At 38.0% G+C, this 19,975-nt stretch overlaps 2 protein-coding genes across 2 annotated transcripts in view; both read right to left on the reverse strand.

The window, feature by feature from the left end:
- The window catches only part of LOC109081892 (antiviral innate immune response receptor RIG-I), a 13,542-nt gene extending 8,159 nt beyond the window's left edge, over window positions 1–5,383 (reverse strand). The window contains 12 exon segments of the mRNA XM_042713940.1: window positions 387–543; window positions 619–720; window positions 808–970; window positions 1,824–2,073; window positions 2,435–2,594; window positions 2,943–3,044; window positions 3,126–3,287; window positions 3,433–3,577; window positions 3,667–3,750; window positions 3,752–3,849; window positions 3,935–4,066; window positions 5,171–5,383. Coding sequence (XP_042569874.1) covers window positions 387–543; window positions 619–720; window positions 808–970; window positions 1,824–2,073; window positions 2,435–2,594; window positions 2,943–3,044; window positions 3,126–3,287; window positions 3,433–3,577; window positions 3,667–3,750; window positions 3,752–3,849; window positions 3,935–4,066; window positions 5,171–5,276 — 1,661 coding nt within the window. The 5' untranslated portion in view covers window positions 5,277–5,383.
- Window positions 5,384–10,261: 4,878 nt separating this feature from the next.
- Window positions 10,262–15,599, reverse strand: LOC109111938 (E3 ubiquitin-protein ligase Topors-like). Its single transcript, XM_019124939.2, is given in 3 exon segments — window positions 10,262–12,413; window positions 13,615–14,598; window positions 15,573–15,599. Coding segments are annotated over 2 exon segments (2,883 nt in total). The 5' UTR covers window positions 15,573–15,599; the 3' UTR covers window positions 10,262–10,514.
- Between the last annotated feature and the right edge of the window lie 4,376 nt (window positions 15,600–19,975).

Genomic DNA, 19,975 nt, shown 5'->3' on the forward strand with positions numbered 1-19,975 from the left:
TGTCTGTCTGTCTGTCTATCTATCTATCTATCTATCTATCTATCTAGCCATCTATCTATCTATCTATCTATCTATCTATCTGTCTGTCTGTCTGTTTTTTTTTTTTTCATCTATCTATCTATCTATCTATCTATCTATCTATCTATCTATCTATCTATCTATCTATCCGTCTGTCTATTTATTTGTCTATCTGTCTGTCTATCTGTCTGTCTGTCTATCTCTTCTATCATCTATCTGTCTATCTGTCTCCATCTAAGCCGTCTATCTATCTATCTATCTATCTATCTATCTATCTATCCGTCTGTCTGTCTATCTATCTATCCATCCATTCTATCTATCTATATATATATATATATATCTGTCTGTCTGTCTATCTCTCTCTCTCTCTCTGGTGTTTAGTGTGGATTTTTTAGTTGTAGTTGTAGAGTTCTCTGCAGATGCGTCTCTCCTCGTCTTTGTTCTTCATCTGTAAGACTTTGCAGCTCTTCTGAACAGAACGTTTCTGCGAGCCGTACTCGCGGTTCTGGATGTTCGACAGGCTCTCTGAGAGACACATGTACGTGTGTGTTAGTGTGTGTGTGTTTGTACAGTATGCGTATGGAGGTGTGGACTGCGTACCGATGTTGAAGGTCTTCTGCGCCAGCTGCTCAATGTTACTCATGATGTTTTTGATTATTCTGATGAAGGGGTGACTCATGCACTGTTGAACCTCAAAAAAAGCTGACACATGCACACATACATGGCTTTAATAATCATGTGTCATAGGTAACGTCGTATGTGTGTATATTGTATATTGCATCCGCTGACCTTTCTCAGGCGTGTGCACGTATGACTTGAGCTCATCCTTGTGTTCGGTAACCGTGGTGATGACCCTGGTATCCAGGTTGGCACAGAGCTGTAAGATGTTGTTCTCTGCCTCCAGTCCATTCTTGAATGAACCAATGCCGACCGACGCGGTCAGGCCCACAATCTGAGACAGGGGAAACCAATCAGGACAGGAATATAAGGAAAGAACAGAATACAACTGAACATAATAGAAAAGACTTTGAAGGACTCTACATAGCTACGACTCTACATAGGACAAGCAGTTCCGAAGATCGAAGATGTAAAATAAAGTAAAATAAAAATAAATAAAATAAAGTAAAATAATTTTAAAAACAGAACAAAACAGGATTGGATAAGATAATATACTGGGTGTTATAATAAAATAAAAATAAAACAAAATAATTCATTTAAAAATAGAACAAAACAGAACTGGATAAGACAATATACTGGGTAATAGTATTAAATAATTAGGTTTGGATGATTTTGTGTGTATTGGGTGGAAAACAAACAATAAAATAAAATAAAATAATTCATTAAAAAATAGAACAAAACTGGACTGGATAAGACAATATACTGGGTGTTATAATAAAATAAAATTAAATAATTAATTAAAAAATAGAACAAAACAGCATTGGATAATATTGGGTGAAAAAAGAAAAAATAAGAAAATTAATAATAATAAAATAATAATAAAATAAAACAAAATAGGATTGGATAAGATAGGGCTGAGACTGTGATGAACTGGCCATCTATTCAGGGTGTTAGTTTTCCAGCATCTCTGTGACCCTACATAAAATAAAATAAAAATAAATAATAAAATACAATAAAATGAAATGAAATAACAAAATAAAATAATTGTAAAAATCTGAATCTATCCAGGGTGTTATTTTTACAGCATCTGTGTGACCCTATATAGGATAAGCAGTTGGTTGGATGGAAAACAGAAAAGAACAGAACATAATAGAATAGAATGTAGAGTATAATGGTGTGCTGTGCACCTGTGGCAGTGAGTGTGTGCTGCTGGTGAGTTTGGTGTCCAGGTAGCGGGTCATGATGTTGTTGTAGGGGTGTTTTCCGGTCGTGTTGTGACACTCGTCGAACAGGATGAGCGACAGGATCTCCAGAGACGGCACCTCAGCGCTCTGCAGCGCGTTCACCAGGATCTGAGCCGTCATCACCACGATATCATGATGCTCTATGAGCCAGCGCACGGACAGATAATCCATATCGCCACACATCCCCGTCACCCTACAGATCACAACACACACGCTTCAGACAGGAGGACCGTCATGTACATCTGGAATAATTCTAACGGTTTAATGTATCTGAAAGAAGTCTCTTCTGCTCAGCAAGGCTGCATTTATTAGATCAATACTGTAAAAATTCTGAAATATTATTATAATTGAAAATAACTGTTTTCTATGTGAATATATGTTAAACTGTAATTTATTTCTGTGATCAAAGCTGTATTTTCAGCATCATTACTCCAGTCTTCAGTGTCACATGATCTTCAGAAATCATTCTAATATGATGATTTGAGGCTTCATATTTTTGTATGTGTGTGTGTGTGTGTGTGTGTGTGTGTGTGTGTGTGTGTGAGGGATCATGCCTGATGTTGGGATCCTTGCTGGAAAAATGCTCCTTGAAAAGTTTGTACTGCTGTTCATAGACATCGACCTTGGTTGCCAAAAACACGATCTTTGCTTTTTCGGGAAACTGCTTCAGGTGATATTCACTGATGGCCAACGCCACAATAGTTTTTCCACATCCTGAGGGAAAGTTGAGTGAATAGGACAGTTAGAAAAGCAGCACAAGTCAAGAGGTGCTTTTTTCATCCATGCATGTGTCATTTTTTTTCTTTATTCTTCATCAAAAAATCATAACCGGATTCTTAGACTGATCGTTACTTCCATACTGTGACGCACATCTGAGTGTAAATTGGATCGAATCAAATCATTCTGATTTTGCAAATTTCAAATTGATTGACTGTATAAAAAAAGACTCACACCTGTAACAAACAAACACTTTATATAATAAAAGCAAAGAAAATAGTTTTTATATTTATTGATTATTTAATATTAATAACATCAATGACATGCATTTTTCATTTAAGGCACCTGTGGGAGCGCAGATGATGGTGTTCTGGCCCTGGACGGCAGCAGCGGTCAGCTCCTTCTGATATTCTCTCAGCTTGCGCTCACCTGATCGCTCAGGCTTCCCTGTGCAGAGGTCAAAGGTCACATCTGGCCAAACACAAGCGCTCTCAGGTGACGTAATGGTGTTGATGTTGGGCTGTGTACCTGTGAAGCTGCCGGGTTCCTCTGCGACGCTCGTGCTGTTGTTGCTGCTCATCAGCATGTCTTCAGTCTCGGCCTCCTCTCTGAACTCGAAACACACGGTCGTCATCATGGCTTCCGGCTCTGCGTCCCATTCGCTGGCCTTCGCGGCCGCAGCTCCTCCATCTGCAGGACGAACATCACGATCAGGAGACAGAATGAACTCATCGTCCCATCATCACTGAAACACGTGTGAGGATTATAACAGGATGATGACGGTGATGTTGGGGATACGAAGGATGGATAGACAGACAGACAGATGAAGTGTTACTTGTCTCCAGCATGTCTCGAGCCTCGTCTAAGTCACAGTTTTCCAGCGCGATCTTCAGCAGTTTAAACCAGTTGGGTTTGTCTGAGCGCAGGAGACTCGCCACGAGTTTCTCACTGGCTGCTATACGGCCGCGCTGACTCTCCTCCTGTAACACACACACACAGCACGCACGCACGTGAGAGGCGTGAAACACACACACACACACACACACATCATGTTTAACAGGAGACTCACGGCCTGGATCTCCTCACACTCTCTGGGCTTTAGACAGCCGCTCATGTGGTCGGTTAGCTGGGTGGGCTTTGTTTGTTTGTTGATGGGTTGGTTCGATCCTCTCGAGAAATCTCCTGTGTTCGTTCAGCTGCTCTAACTCCTGGAAGTTCCACTCTTTTATGGCGTCGTGCAGCCCGGTGTACTCTACGGTACATAAACACACACACATCCTCAGCATCTGCCATGATCTCGAGGCATTCGTGAGCCCTGCGGAGGTTACTGAGCTCACCTGAGGCGAGCAGGATGTCCAGAAAGGCTTGAAACCAGCCCACTTCCTCTAGATAACACATCTGGTCCAGCAGCATCTGGGCAGCTGCGGTCACAGACGTCATCTCTGTAGAGAGAATGCTCTCCACCATCTCTGTGCACAGAGAGAGAATACAATAGAATAGAATAGAACTGAAAACAGGTTGCCAAAAAAACAAGAGGTCTTAGTTCTGGGGCCTTATACAATACATTAACACCCTTGTTTATTTTTATTTTTATTCCAACATTACTAAAACAAAAATAGATCTGTTACATTAATTTTATTACATTAAAATTTTATAATATATATATATATATATATATATATATATATATTTTTTATTTTTTTTTTTATTTTTTTATTTATTTTATTTTTTTATGTTTTTTTTTTTTTTTTTTTTTTTTTTTAATTTTTTGTTTTTTGTTTTTATGAATTAAAGATTTTTTTAAAATTAAAACTTACTTAAAAATGTCAAAATAAAAAATGTATTTAAAATAATAATAATAATAGCTTTAACTTTAACACATTAAATTTAAAAGATTGTTTTTATTCAAATTGACTTAAAAATGTCAAAATAAAAAAAAATTAAATTAAACTAAATAAAAAATTATTAAGTAAGTAAATCTAGCGGTGCAAAATGAATAATAAATTTAATTAAAAATGTATTTAAAAATTTATTTAAATGTAAATAAATTTAACAGTACAGTAGTACATTGAGCAGAATAAATATATATAATTAAACTAAATTTTATAAATTTATAATAAATGTTTTAAATTAATAAATAGATCTAACATTACAGTACTACAGTGAGTAGAATATAAAATAATGTATCACAAAACATTTATCCAAAGTGACTTACAAATAAATAGAAACCAGATAACACTTTACACAATATTAATTTATCACTGTATAAATTTAGTCTATATGCAAATACAAACATAAATACAGTCAACTGAAACCACCTGGCTTTTAATACATCCTTTAAATAATTATTAGCATACAGTATGTGTTCCCTTTATGACACATAAGGAAACAATCAGCCATTCAATTCAGCTGTCCAGTAACAGACATTATTCAACACAACACAAATATAATTCTACTATAGATTACAAAATATTCAATTAGAATCCTATCAACAAACTGAAGGATGTTTGACAAAGATAAAGCAGGCTCGCAGCAGACTTTACAGCAGCTGATGTTTGTTCATTAACTCTCACCTTTATCGAGGTATACCGTCATGAAGTTCTTGATGACTGACGGTCGTAAAAACTTCGTGATATAATCGCTAAAGCGCCGCAGGTTCTCCTTTTCCATCTCGTACATTTCTGCGGCGATTCAGCACTCGATGACGGACTGACCGCGTCCTGAATGAGCCGAGCTTCACTACAGCTGCTCCAGAAACAAAAGCGAAAGTACAGATGACGAAACGAAACTCAAATCAAGAAAACAACGCTGTCTCAAAACCGAGCGAGCTGCCTACACAGGCGCCTTCCGAGAGCTCTGTCGATGCGCAAACATGCCGCCTTGGTAGTGCGCACGAGACATTTTGAGACAGAGCCAACACTCTCAGAGCTGTCCTGATTACTGTCCTGCAAAAACCTAATTGTTTTATTCTGCTAAAACACTGAAAAAGCCCATTTTGGAAGGGTACACGGGGTTGGGATTAAGTGCCAAAAAACCCTTTAAGTGAATTCGCTGAAACTGAAATTAGAACCGCGCCTTTTCGCAATAAATACACAAAATCCTTAAAGGGGAATTGCACAAAATGATTTCACCTCCTAGTGCCAAAGGGTCGTGTGAATTAAACATTTTTGATGATGAAAACTAAAAATATATTATCTAAATAAGCTGCTTAAAGAAAGTCACCATGGTTACCCGTACATCTGCAAGAGGTCTGTTAAAGATCTCTTCATCTGGAAAGCATCTACTGTGTATGAAAACTAAAAATATATTATCTAAATATGAATCATAGAACGTCTATTTGACATCTGATAGGAAACGTCCTGTAGACGTATTGCAGATGAGCAAACACTATAAAAAAATACGTCTTGCATTTGGATTCTTTGATTTGGCATGTACTTATAGGAGACGTATATTTAGGGTATGTATTTTTAAGGTATGTTTTTAGAGTGTTTGCTCATCTGCAATAAGTCTATGGGACATTTCATTTGAGATGTCAAATAGACATTTCTAAGATGTTCATGATTTAGAATGAATGTAAAACTGACATCTTATAGACGTCTATTAGATGTTTGCACACAGTAGATGCTTTCCAGGGCAAAAGATCTTTAACAGACATCTTGCAGACATACCTGTGCTATCTGGGTAGAGTCTCAGTGATGTTCGTGTGCAGCCTCATGGTTAAGGGCAACACGAGGTGATTCCTGTAATCTGATAAGAATCTTTCTTTGGAGCAACCATCAACTTGAGCTTCTGAAGGTTAGTTTTCTTATGTACTAAGCTGGAACGGTTTGCAGCAATCCAAGAGTCTCAAGCAATCAGCTCCTCCACCAAGCCCTTGCCTAAGAACTCATATAACGAAGGAAAAGAGGATGCAGAGAGGGTAAGAGCTGTTGTGTTCAGTATGTTATACACTTCTTGAAGTGTGTGCACATGCGTGAGGTAGAGAAAATAGGTTCTTAAGCATTCAATCAGTTTAAACATTACAAGAACACTTTGCATAAAATTATGACCGTTGTTGGTCGATATGTACACAAAACGTAACACTTGTTTGGACTGTGAAACGGGGACAAACCTGAATCCAGTTTGATTAAAGTCCAAGTAGAGTGGAAAAATAGGCCATCTAATTATGCTATGATTTCAACTCTTTTGATGACGAACCCCAGATGTCTTGTAAACAAGACTGATGAGTTTCAAGCCATTTTGATGGAAAATCATGCGGATGTAGTTGCAGTTTCCAAGACTTGGTTTACCCCCCACATGACTGAGGATCTATTGGGTATTTATGGATACACTTTATTTTTGAAATGTCAAACCACACGTTGAGGTGGAGGAGTTGCATTGTACAGCAAACATGTGTCCCATCTTATCCTTTAACCTGTATTAGTGTTCCCAATCACCTTGAATGTCTGTGGGTCAAGGTCAAGACTTCCGCAGCGTACATCCGCTATTGCTGTGTGTATACTGCACTCACCGTCACAATCATTACATCAGGACGAACTCATTGAGCATTTATTAGCTTCATCTGCTTTGTAGTACTTAGACACTGGTCTCATCATACTCTGAGATTTTAATCATCTCAGAGTCCTGGATATCTGTTTGGATGACAAACTCTGCCAAGTCTTCAGTCACAAAGAAATTAAGGTTTATGAGGAAAACATTCCTGCTTCTGTCTACATCGTGCATGACCTTTCCAACATGATTACGTAATGCGTGAAGTCCAGCTAGTGCAAGACGAGCATTTGTGGTTAAAAAGCATATGGTTTCTCTAGATAAGACTCTTATTCCTCGGCTGGAATCATGTAGAGCTCTTTGAAGCTGCACTGGAACTGTAATTTGGACCTTCAGGCCGTTGGTCCCCACTGAAGTCCATTATATGAAGAAAAATCCAGGAATGTTTTCCTCAAAAACATTAATTTCTTGGCGACTGAAGACAGAAAGACATTAACATCTTGGATGACATGGAGGTGAGTAAATCCACAGGAGATTTTTATTCTGGAAGTGAACTAATCCTTTAACTGTCACAAATCTCCCGGCCCAGTGTGCACATTAATCACAAATGATTTTGCCAAGGCTTTCAATACTGTAGAGTAGACCATACATTAGCAGTTCAGTGCCTCCTGGATCTTGGAGTGAGACCTAGCCTCATTCCATGGATTTGTAATCTTATGTCTAATCGTCATCAACGAGTACATTATCAGGGATATCTGTCTGACTGTGGAGTTGCTCAGGGAACCATACTGGGACCCATAATCTTTCTAACACTGATTAACAGTGCCCTCCGGGATCAAATAGACCACTGGAAATATGTGGACGACATGACTATGACCCAGAGGTGGACTCCTCACCTGCCCAGTACTCTCCAACAGACGTTGAAGGATCTTGGGGTCTGGGTAGAGAAACAAAAAACTATTTAGAATGCAGAAAAGAAATGCAAGGTTTACATGTCACCCGTATGACACAGACACCAGATTAGGACACTTTGAAAATCCGTGACTCTGTTAAAGTTTTAGGTGATTTGAAATGGAATGGTCAAGTGGATCACATGCTGTCCTCAGCCAACATAAAGCTTTTTGCTCTCTGCTGGCTAAATAAATTTGGTGTTCGAGAATTGGTTATCGTCTATACAGGGTATGTGCTCCCTGTGTTAAGTTTGTTGACTACTGATCAAGTTAAAAGGCTGGAAAGTGTGCAGAAACGGGTCTGTAAAATTATACTGGATCAATAGAGGTCAATATAGAGGTTACCTATTACCATTACCTGGAAGACACAGGGTTTATCACATCCCAACTGGTTAGAACTAAGGGTCTTGATCAGGTCACAAAGTTGATGACCTAATGCTGCTGTTCATAAAGAAAAACATTTTCAGACACTACTGCTGATCTATTAAATGCATTTATTGATTTTGGGCTGACATGACAAGACAGCTGTTGTAAAGAAGGCTTGATGTGTGTTCAGTAGACATGATCAGTGAATTATATCTCCAGGGTGTCACTATAGTCCTGCACACACCAGCACATACACACATACTGCTCAACGGAGGCATGGAGGTGCATGTCACCTGTTCCCTGAGTTTAACAAAGACACAATTCTCCAAGCTCATTGGGGCTAAATAATGAATGATCAGTGGTTCTCATCCGGTGGGTCGTAATTCAAAATGGTTCACAGGTATGCTCTGACAGGATCGTGGACAGAAGCGGAAGAAACCATGCTAAATGCAAATAACCATATAATTTTGTACACGGTCAAAAAACAAAAAATGCAAAAATTTAAGGCAGTAACCTTAAAAGGACAACTATGTACCTTATTTACCCCATAAAAGGCGCATATTAGTACTTTTAGTAGTAGTAATAAGTACCCATAAGGTACAACTTTGTACATTATCCAACCCTAAAAAGCGCATATTAACACCTTAAGTACTTATATGCACCCTTAAAGGAGACATATTATGCCCCTTATTACAATATGTAATATAAGTCTCTGGTGTCCCCAGAATGTGTCTGCTAAGTTTCAGCTCAAAATACCCCACAGATCATTTATTATATCATTTTGAAAATGCTTATTTTGAGTGGAGGCAGAAACATGCTGTTTTTCGTGCCTGTCTCTTTAAATGCAAATGAGCTGCTGCTCCCCCCCCTCTTTTCCAGAATGGAGATGGGCCATTACAGTTTGTACCTGCTAAAAAACATATGTTTTGGTTATGTTTATCATGTTTATCACACTGAAATCATGCCTTTTAAACCATATTAGTTTAACTTGTGATATAGGGTTTTCTGAGTGCACACGGACAGAAAGCGGCTGTCACAGCACGCGAGTACTAAACAAAGTTCTCATTCACACAAAAGTTTGTTAAAAACACGAGTTACAAAAACAGTTGGTTATGTCTATGAAGATAAACAGCTGGGAAATAAATTGCATGTTTATTTTAGATCTGTGTGGCGGCAGCGTAATATACAGTAAATAAATAAATAAATCCACTGCTCTCTTGTCTCCTCTGAGGCTGGGACTCCAAATAGTGTTCTGTGCTCGTCTGTGCAGCCAAAGACAGAACAGTTAGCATGTTTTGCTCAAATTTTCACCATGGCATTAGAACTGGTACACCGTAAAATGATGGCGCCGTGGGTGGAAACTTACAGATTATGGGGCGGTAATATTATAATGAGATTCCTTTTTAACATCAGTAGGGGAGCGAAATCAGACGCGCTCGTTTTTTCAGATGCTTGAAGAAAAGTCTTACCAAAACAAAGTTACTGGGTTAAGTGTTTTCACGTTTCCTTGGTTGGTAGATGCACCGGGGACCAGATTATAGCACTTTAAACCTGGAAAAGTCAGATTTTCATGACACTTTTCAATACCCTTTTAAGGGTAAATAAGGTAAAAATTTGTCTTTTTAAGGGTACTGCCCCAGTGACAATCTGTTGTACATCTAAAGGTACAAGTTTAGCACATTTTTTCAGAGAGTGTAAGATACTAAAATAACGTTTCCTATGTTTTTCGTTCGGTTTGTCAAAGGCCCTGCGTCTTGTCAAACAATCTGGGTCTTGAAGCAAACAAGCTGAGAACCACTAGTCTAGATGGTAGCCCCCATGTTTTTGCTGTTTCTAGGGTAATGATTAGTGGAACAAGGGTTGCCATCGAGACATGATCGTTGTTGGGTTGTGGCACAGTGAGCCAGCACCAGATTCGAGGAAAAGGATCACTGTAACTATAAATACAACATGAACAATAATAATGATGTTCAAATTGACAAAAAACATTGTCTGAATGTTTCTTAAGCATCCATTTCCAGCAGTAAGTCAATCTTTAAATGAGTTTATAAAAACGTCTAGAGTGATTCAGATAAGCATCAGACAAGCATGTGTCTTTAAGAAAAAGTCTCTTTTAGTTGTAGCTAGCAGTGTTGGTCACCGTCTTTTGTTGTCCGTCGCCATCTGTGTTCTCGTTCTCTAAGTTTTTGGCATCTCCTCTCATCTCCTCTGATTGGTCTCTTTGTTGGCTAGAAGCAGGTTCCTGTTGTCCGGGAGAACTTGTATGAGGACTCTGCCCCATGTACTACTCTGCCCCCGGTAGGAAATCCACAAGATCTTGCAGTATGGTTTCCAGCAGCCTCACATCCGAAGGTGGGGTTGTTATAATGGAATCCACTGGGAAAGGGTCAGACATAAACTCTTCGTGGTTACTGGCATCCATAGTTCGGGAGCAGTCAGAACTACTGTTGTCGACTACATTCACCGCACAGTCATCCAGGTTAAGTGTATGTTCAATGGTTGGGTCACTGCGGCCCGTGGGACTCGAGGGCTCAGATAGAGGATTTGAAGAATCCAAGGTACAACTTGCATTCTGGATGGAATCTTGCTCAGGACTCCCATCCCTTTGCTCGACATCAGCAGCGGTTTGGTCTATAACATCCAAGACGCGGTCCAGACAGTCGATGGTACGGTCGCTGTCGCTATCTATCGTGATCACAGTGGGTGAACGCAGCTCCCTTCTTCGCTTCCGGTGCCTCCTCCTCTTCCGCTGGACCCAGTGTGGGTCAGGTGCCCTTTGTTCATAGATGATCTCCACACTTGGAGATCGTTCCCTGCTGAGTCGCCGTTCTCTGTGCCGCTTTTCCTTGGTTGCGGTTCTCTCCTTGTGCTGCCGCTGGGCTGCTCGCTCCAAGTGCCGGGTTTTGTACTTGCGTTTGCCACTGGGTTTGTCCAAGCAGGACCTTTCGGAGTGCAAATCAGCACTGCTGCTGCTAACAGAACGCTTGCGGCGTTTACGACAACGCTGTGCCTCACGGGGATGGTGGGAGCCAAGGAACGAATCAGGTGAGTCAGGTGACCTACTCCTCCTTTCCTTGGTTTTTCTCCTTCTGGAGTAGGAAGGAGAGTGCAAGAATCTCTCTCTTGCATGGCACGAATGCTCTCCACTCCTGTCGCTGTTGTTTCGGGAGGGAGAGCAGTCGCTACTGTGTGACTTAGAGGCGGGGCTACCGCTCCAAACGGACACCGCTGGGCTTTGTGTCCAGCTCTGTGTTTGGCTTGGCGAGCAATCTGGGGTCTCGATGTGCCGTGATTGTTCTAAACTCTTGTCCTTCTCTTTGCTGCCAGAGCGCCGATGACTTCTGTGCCTCCTGTGACCTCTGAACCTGGAGTCATCTTGACTCTGCCGTGAATGTGACCGTGAACCATCTTTGGACTGGTGACCACGGGAGGACAAGTAGTCGGCCTCTTGTTCTTTGCTGTATGACCCGACTCCATCCGGGGGTTTTTTGTTTTGGATTGAAAAGGGGGAGGGGGGTGTGGGGGGGTTTTGGGTATGAGGGTTCATGTGGGACTGTGACGGGATCTGCACTTGGGATTCCTCTGATTTCGTTACGGAGGCCGCTGTCTCGGTGGCGGCCGGCTCTTGCTCCTCTTCAGACGAATCTGAGGAGAGCTGAACAAGTTCTGGGGTCCGTTCGGCCATCGGTTTCACGTATCCCACAATTAGGCACTCTTCCTCTACATCATCTTCACCCGGTCCAGCTGACACGCTGCCACTTGCCGCAGGGTCAGTCGAGTCCAGGGTGCTGAGGGGAGGGTCTGTGCTTGAGCTTGGCTCCGCCCCCTCGCCCTGCAATAGGCTGGAAGAGGGGAGGAGGGTGGAATAGGACGGACCAGGCGTCTCATCATCCCACGCTGACTGACTTGGCAAACTTTCCGCTCCACTTGCCGTGGCAACGGATGCAAGGCGTTCCTGGACAGCAGAGGGATTCTCTGTGACATTGTCCTCACTGTCATTATCATCATCATCCTGTGAGAAAAGACAATGACAACAATGAAGACTTGGATTAGGGTTGTGCTGATAGACGATAGTATCATGTATCGACGATACTCAGAGATATCGCCTGTGGCTGATACCTTTGACGATGATTATTATTATTATATATCAGGTTAGTTATACTTAGTTAATAGATTACACTAACATTAGGCTGCTGGAGATGGTTCACTCTCCGGCTATGAAACTAAGTAAGTAAATAATTAAATAAATTAGCATGATAATATCGTGTGTCAGCGATCTCACAGGCTGATGACTGGACGATATTACTATGGAGCATATCGCCAAACGCTAACTCATAAATAAACAGAAACACAGTGTCACAACACCTCACAGGGGTCAATTTTAACTTAAATTATGTATTGTTCTTCACACAAGTTATCATGAGTTCATAAGATTCCTAGAGATATAGACATACTAAACAATGTTTACATTTATGTATTTGGAAGACATCTTTACCCCAGACTGTGCAATTTATTCATTTGTGCATTACTCCTCACCATGGAGGGGTAGAAATCGAGGAAAAGGAACAGGAAATTATGGTGTGTTTTTTGTTGTTGTCATTTTTGGAGCTTGACACCCTGTGTTTGCTGCTTGCAGGGTCAATCCATCTCAAATACTCCAATGGAGGTTACTTGGCCATTTTTAATTTTTATAATTTTTTGTTTTGGGGGCTTTAGGACCATCCTGAGCTAAGATGTTGCGGTTTTTGTAACTTAAACGGTTTAATTGTTATCTTTTAATTTGATTACGATGAACAACACAGAATTTCTGAAAAGACAAAACATTTCATAAGGCCTTATTATTGTAAAACGTGTAATTATTACATTAAAAATGGTAATAAATTAAATTGATTAGACAAGCTTTATGAAGATAATTAAACCATTAAAATGGAATCCTGTGTAAATAAAACTAAAAACACAGAATTTAGGAAGAAATAAAATGGATTTCATATTGCCATAAAAAGTAAATCTTTGTTGAACTTTAAATAAATGGCTGTTAAACTAAAAAATGGCCAAGCAACCAACTTTTTGGAGCACTTGAGAAGGAATGGCCCTTTACTGCAAGGAAAAGAGTAAACATTCTCCTTAAAAGATTGAAAGTCATACAGAACAACATGAAATTCATAAACTGCTAGTCGTTACTAAACGTAATGTTTGATGTTTGTGTGTCTCACCTCGGAGATGGCGATAACAGAAAGGTCCGAGCCGCTGCCCTCCTCGTAGCTGGGAGCGGGACAGTCATAAACGGCCTGCTGGTCGTACGCCTCCATGTTGAGGGTGGAGCGGGCGAAGCTCACCAGCTCGTGCAGGAAGTGGTCGGTGCGCGCCAGCAGGAAGGGGCGGAGCTCGTCTCGGATGGCCGTGTCCTCCATGTTGTAGTTCATGATGCGCGAGATGATGATGTTCTGCACGATGTTCACCAGCGAGCCGTGCGAACCGTACAAAACGGTGAGCTCGCGCTGCAGCCAAGGCAACAGTCGGCGCAAGCAGCCAGGGTTTTGTCGCAAGAATGTAGCCGAAATGTCTCTTTGCCTGCCGGCGTCCCTCGAGTTGCGCACGCGTACGCCAGTCCTGTACAGCGCGCGCCGGAACGCCACCACGTCTTGGTTGCACAAGCGCCGCAGGCTCCTGCGCCCATGTCTGCGCGCCGTCAGTCGCAGCACCATCTGCTGCACGCCTTGTTCCTGCGCGAACGCCGCTGCGTCCGTCAGGCCGTCGAACATGACGTCGTCCTCCAGCGGAGGCGAGGAGGGAGGGGCGGGGTTCTGCACCCTGTGGCTCCGCCTCTCCCGGCCTCTGAGAACTCGGGGGCGGAGCATGCGCTCGGATGGATCGCCAGCGGTGGCGTTCTGAGGTGCTCTGCTCTCCGGCGGCCGCAGCACGAACTCCTTAAAGTCGTTTTCCCCTTTGACGGAGTGGAATATGGAGTGGAAGGGCTGCTTACAGAGCGGACACTCGGCTTTGTTCTTGGACCACTCGTAGATGCAATGGAAACAGAACCGGTGCAGGCAGCGGTCCAGCGACGCCACGTTATTGAAGCCATCGAGGCAGATGGGGCATTTGGAATCAGGCGACGCGTTGGCCAATAAACGCTGAGAAGATCTGCCAGCGCTGTCTCTCTTCCTCACACGCAACTTCATCTTAGAAGGCGCCATCATCTACAACACGCAAAACATCAGTTTATTTAAATTTACGTATTTAGCAGAAGCTTCTATCCAAACGAAAGCGAATTCGTAACATCCGGTGCCAGGTTCATCAGACAACGACGCATGAACGTTTTGAGTTACTTTACCACATTTTATGCAAAGCGAATTACGATAAGTAATTTATCACAAGAGTCGCAAAGTTACTAGTGTAAACTAGAGTAATACAAATCAGGCCTTTGAATATGAATCGGTTTTATTTTTTTACCAAATTCTGTTTTCCATTTAAATTTTTCTAGATTCAATTTTAATGGTTAAAATAAAATTGAACAGGATTATTTTCACAAACTTTAACAATTTACTAAAATTTAAACTATAATTTTTCTTTATGAATGCTTGTTTTTTTGTTTTAATAATTCTTATTATTTAAAAAAAACAACACTTTTTAGTTTTTTTGACTATATATACAGAGTTGCAGTCATAAGTTTAAAATTAAAATCTGCAAATATGAATTGTTTAATATATACAATTAAACACTAATATAAATATACAATAATTTATTAAAAGTATAAAATGCTTAATAAACTTTCTAGCTAATCCCTATTATTAATATATATATATTTTTTTTTAGTTTCTTGACAACACATACTTTTCATATGGTCATAATTTCACATAACATTAATGTAACAGTAATATTGCCTTATCAAATGTTTTATTCTTTCAGATCATGCAGACTTCATGAGTTGTTTATAATTTGCTAACTCAAGCGTGACTTTTACTATTGCGCTTCAGTATTTTACATACTTTTTCTGATTACATTTAACATATGAGATATGACATGCAATATTTCAAAACACCATGGTGTCAGCTGCCTTCCCTAATGAGTCAAAGCAGCGATTATAAAACACCTCTGCAGACAATAAAAGGATAAAGACATCAAATATGATCGAAAATAAAACGAATGTCTGGTTTGTGAGGCAGATTCTCACTTGATCGTCAGCTCCTCATCACAAAGCAAGCGAACACGAAAAAAACGCAGTCATCCAAACCGCAAACACATCTGTGTCAGATCGGAGACAGATCCTGCACGAAAAAAACACAAAATAAGAGAAAATGAACATTAAAGACCGATGGAAGCGGAGGAGTTTCGCACTGCTGTTGAGGAGCAGAAAACACACAGGCGTGCGTCTCTTCCGGCAGACGTCACGGGCACGCGCACGCACACACACACGCGCGCCACTGACGGCGTGGAGCGGTACTACACCGCTGAATTAATGGAATAAAATAAATGAATGAATGAAAAATGAAAATAAATAAATAAAATGCAGGATAAATAAATAAATATAGAAAATGAACAAATGCGTGTTGTTTTTTTAAAAAAAAAATATATAAGCATGTATTTATTAAATAAAATAAAAATAAATGATAAAGTAAACCAATTCATAAAAATAAATAAACAAATGAAAAACAACAACATATAATTAATCTATGCTTTTTATTTCTTCAAAAATATTCAAAAATATTATTTCTTTAAAAAAATAAACATATTTATTAAAATATACAGAAAACAAAAATTAGTAAGAACGATTCAAATGCATGTTCTTTCTTCTTTCTTTAAAAAATTTATTTATTAAAATATACAGAAAATAAAAAAGTTAATCAGTTAATAAAAATAAATACACGATTGAACAAAAATAAAACACAATTAATTAATTGAAGGTTTTTTTTTTTTTTTAAATATATAAATATATTTTTTTTAATTTTGTTAAACAAAATTTTTTTTTTTATTTAATCAAAAATACAAAAACAAACAAATAAAATGCATGTTCTTTCTTTCTTTAACAACATATAATATTTATTTATTAAAATCTTCAGAAAATAAATAAATAATAAATTAAATCACTTTCTAAAAATAAAGAAATGCATGTTTATTATCTCTATATTTATTCAAATATAAACAAAATTGAAAATTTATATAAAAAATTAAAACAAACAAATAAAAGCATGTTCTTTCTTCTATCTTTAACAACATATAAATATTTCATAAAATATACAGAAAATAAATAAATAATAATAAATAAAATGAATGAATATGCAAATAAAAGTATTTAATGCATAAAATAAACAAATAAACAAAAATAAAAGACAACAAATAAATAAATGCATGTTCTTTCTTTAAAATATATAAACATATACGTATTTACTAAAATATATAGAAAATAAATAAAAATAGATCAATAAAAACAAGGCATTTATTTTTATTTACTAAATAAATAAATACCAAATAAATAAATGCATGTTCTTTCTTTTCTTTCTAAATATTTAAACATACATTTATCTGAATATATTGAAAATAAATAAAAGTAAAAATACTAAATACATAAATATATATTCTCGTCTATATTGTCCTTTGAATAGCTAATGCAGATATTACAGCCATCCAGCTTGAATAACAAGTTTTTAAAACAAAATCATAATAGTCCAAACATATATTTTGTGTAGGCTATAAATAATAAACTTTGATATAGTTATTTTATATTTTAAAATATTTTACGTAATTTATTTTTAAAGAAGTCTCTTCTGCTGAACAAGGGTGCATTTATTTGATCAGAAATACAGAAAAAAAAACCTGTAAAATTATAAAATATTATTGCAATTTAAAATAAAGGTTTTCTATTTTAATATACTTTAAACTGTAATTTATTTCTGTGATGCGCAGCTGTATTTTCAGCATCATTACTCCAGTCTTCAGTGTCACATGATCTTCAGAAATCATTCTAATATGATGATTTATTATCAATATTAGAAACTGCTTCATATTTTTTTGGAACATGTGATACTTTTTTCAGGATTCTTTGATGAATAAAAAGTGAAAAAGAACAGCATTTATTTAAAATATAAATCTTTTCTAACAATATACACTACAGTTCAGCAGTTTGGGGGTCAGTACATTTCTATTCTTCTTTTCTTTGTTTAGAAATTAATGCTTTTATTCAACAAGTGTGTGTTAAATTGATAAAAAGTGATAATAAAGACTTATATTGTTAGAATACACTGAAGACTGGAGTAAGGATGCTAAAAATTCAGTTTTGATCACAGAAATAAATTGCATTTTAACAAATATATACACAAAGAAAACAGCTATTTTAAATAGTAATAATATTTCACAATATTACTGTTTGTTTCTGTATTTCTGATCAAATAAAAGCAGGCTTGGTGAGCAGAAGAGACTTCTTTAAAGCACATTACAAATCTCACTGATCCCAAACTTTTGCGCAGCAGTGTATGAAGACAATATATCTTCAGTTATGGAGTTTATTTCCATGACTGAATTCTGTGTTGGTAGATTGAGTGTAGAATGTGACGGATGTGTCTGCAGGTTTTCAGTCAGCTCTGGCTACACTATCAGGCCACTGGGTGGTGTAGTGTAGTGCACTAGAAGCAGCGTGAGCACACTACACAGGGCTTGTGTGAGAGCGAAGACCCTGGAATATTCCACAGTGTTCACGGAGCAAACATAACGAACACAAGACTGGCTTCAAACCAGTTTACAGAAGAGTAACACCATGACATTCACAACAGAAACGGAAAATAAGATTATGAGCTAAGATTAATGTTGGAAGTTCAATATTAAATATCAAAGTGTTCGTTTGTTTTTTTTTTTTGTTTTATGTGTTTTTTTTTTTTTTTTGATTGTTTATGTGTGTGTGTGTGTGATTAATGTTAATTAAATGTTCAGTAATTTTCTTGTTGTTTGTATTTTTTTTTATATGCCTACATATGTTTTTAAATAATTTTTATTTCAGTTTTAGTTATTTTTATACATCAAAGTAAAGTGCGAAATGTTGCCTTGGTAACATAAAATAAAACAATTTTTTTAATATATATATATTTTCAGTGTTAACAAAATGTGTTTTTTATGGTTTTCATTAACATGATTTGTTTTGTTCTTCTTAGACATCACCTTTTTTTATTTCTATTTAGCTTTAATTGATATCTATTTCAGTTTTAGTAAATTTTGTACTTTAACTTAAACAATTTTATTTCTAATTTCTAATTCTAAATTTTTAATTTTAATCTAATATTTATATTTTATTTCAGCTTTATTTCAATGAACAAAGACAATTTTTAATAGTTTTAGTTCAAAAGAAGCCTGGAGACACGATCTGATAATAATATGATTTTTCATAGAGCTGAAGTTTCTGTAGCTGTGTTTCTCTCCGAGCCGTGTTTGTGTTGAGAGAGAGAGAGAGAGAGAGAGAGAGTGTTTCATGTGTCTGCGTCTGCTGTTCTCTCTGTGATGCTAATGAAATGATTGAGTGAATGGCTCTTTTGTGCTCGTGTGCCGCTCACGCATTTCATTAGCGAGACCCTTCAGACGCCTGATTATTCCTCTCATCACAGGAAAGCTCTCGTCTCTTCCACATCTACAATCAGTGTGTGTGTGTTTGTGTGTGTGTGTGTGTGTGTTGGTCGCTGCACCTGTAGTGCTGAGATCTGTGTGTGTGATGTTTGCCACCGTCACTAATATAATACTACTGATCTACAACAAATAAGAAGTTCACACATGATATCTGAGTAATTAGTTTATTTTGCACCATAAACACACATTATATATGATTTATGATGATTTAGTGTATGTGCATCAGCTGCAATCGACACATGAGAGACGGATCTCCTCCGGTCTGTCTGTGATAATTAAACACACTCATGTCTCTCTCTCTCTCTCTCTCTCTCTCACACACACACACACACACACACACTCATGTTCATTTGCTGAAGAGCTTCTCATTGAGATCAGCAGCTGAGCCCAAACTCTCTCTGTAACCCAGAGACTGTTTATCTCTCGTCACCACGCATTTATTTACATGTGTGTGTGTGTGTGTGTGTGTGTGTGCAAACATACAATGTTTTAAGTGTGTATTTGTTCTGTCAATGACCTGAATGAATGTCTGAAACATTAATGATGTTTATTTTTATGTGTTCACACTACTGTTCAAAGGGGTCAGTAAGATTTTTGAAAAAAGGCTCTTCTGCTCATCAAGGCTGCATTTATTTGATAAAAAAAACATTAAAAAATATGAAATATTATTATAATTCCTAACAGCTGTTTTCTCTGTGAATCTCTGTTAAACTGTAATTTATTTCTGTGATGTACAGCTGTATTTTCAGCATCATTACTCCAGTCTTCAGTGTCACATGATCTTCAGAAATCATTCTAATATGATGATTTGCTGCTCAAGAAACATTTCTGATTATTATCAATGTTGAACACAGTTGTGCTGCACAATATTTTTGTGGAAACTGTGATGAATAGAAACTAAATGAATAGAAAGTTCAACAGAACAGCATTTATTTGAAACAGAAATCTTTTGTCACATTTCACGTCACT

The sequence above is a fragment of the Cyprinus carpio genome, chromosome A23 (assembly GCF_018340385.1).
Source record: "Cyprinus carpio isolate SPL01 chromosome A23, ASM1834038v1, whole genome shotgun sequence".
Classification (NCBI taxonomy): Eukaryota; Metazoa; Chordata; class Actinopteri; order Cypriniformes; family Cyprinidae; genus Cyprinus; species Cyprinus carpio.